The sequence below is a fragment of the Vicia villosa genome, linkage group LG2, assembly GCF_029867415.1.
Source record: "Vicia villosa cultivar HV-30 ecotype Madison, WI linkage group LG2, Vvil1.0, whole genome shotgun sequence".
In the NCBI taxonomy this organism is placed as follows: Eukaryota; Viridiplantae; Streptophyta; class Magnoliopsida; order Fabales; family Fabaceae; genus Vicia; species Vicia villosa.
Genome location: NC_081181.1, coordinates 190,854,887 through 190,855,807, shown reverse-complemented (window position 1 = coordinate 190,855,807; position 921 = coordinate 190,854,887). Strand labels below are relative to the sequence as shown.

General features: G+C 34.0%; 1 protein-coding gene across 1 annotated transcript; it reads right to left on the bottom strand.

Moving 5' to 3' along the window:
* LOC131647739 (kunitz type trypsin inhibitor 106-like) lies at positions 1-921 on the bottom strand. The gene has a single exon (XM_058917590.1). The coding sequence runs from the start codon at positions 883-885 to the stop codon at positions 268-270; it is 618 nt and encodes a 205-aa protein (XP_058773573.1). The 5' UTR covers positions 886-921; the 3' UTR covers positions 1-267.

The following is a 921-nucleotide window of genomic DNA, read 5'->3' as shown; positions in this document are numbered from 1 at the left end:
GAACCTCTCATACAATAAGACCTTCATGCACGGATAATCAACCACTATAGGGCTAGTCTATATAGTATAGTGCATACAATAATATTTTTCTTACAAAATAGTTCATGTGATGATGACTTACACATATTATTTTGGAGCTATTCTATATATAGCTAAAGAGAAAGAAAAGACACTCATGCATCTTTCTATCTTCTTATTTAATAATATATATGTATAACTCCAATTATTTAATAGACGTTACAAGAAAAAGATAGAAACTTAAGTAACTTATGCCCTAAGAAACTGAACCCGGAGCTTATTATTAATACCCAAGAGATTATTATTATCCAAAGTCAAGAATATCTTCAATTTCTCATTAAAAGTACCCAAAGTACCACACTCAAACCTACAAGTGTCACACACAGAGGGACAAAACTCAATATAATATATACCTCGAACTTGAGTCTTCACAATTCTAAAATAGTTATAACGATCAGCCCCGGTTATAATAAATCTCCTTCCGTTCTTTCTGTCTCTATCACCCACTTTCCATTCTGTGGATTGTGCACAAGTGGAAGAGGCTGAAAACTTCACCTTAAAATCCCTTTCCACCTTAACAACTTTATCTTTTGTTTCAAAAGGCGAAAAGATAACAGGTAACCCTTTTGTAAGATCTGTGTTTTCTTGACCTACATATAAAGGGCATGAACCATTTCTATTTATCAAAGTGAAGCGACCTCCAATATCTGTTAAAGGTGTTTGTATGTAATACTCTTTTCCACTCTCAACAGGGTTACCTTTTGTGTCAATAACTGGTTCATTTTCAGACTGTGCTAAATCTGTCGTGGCCATGAATAGCCATAACACAAGGTTAAGGCTTGTAGCTATGATCACCCTTTTTGACATGGTTATGTGTATATTATGAAGGATATTTGGATTGTG

What these genes read in the sequence shown, in the direction of transcription:
- LOC131647739 (XM_058917590.1), bottom strand. Translation starts at nt 885, where the DNA reads ATGTCAAAAAGGGTGATCATAGCTACAAGCCTTAACCTTGTGTTATGG.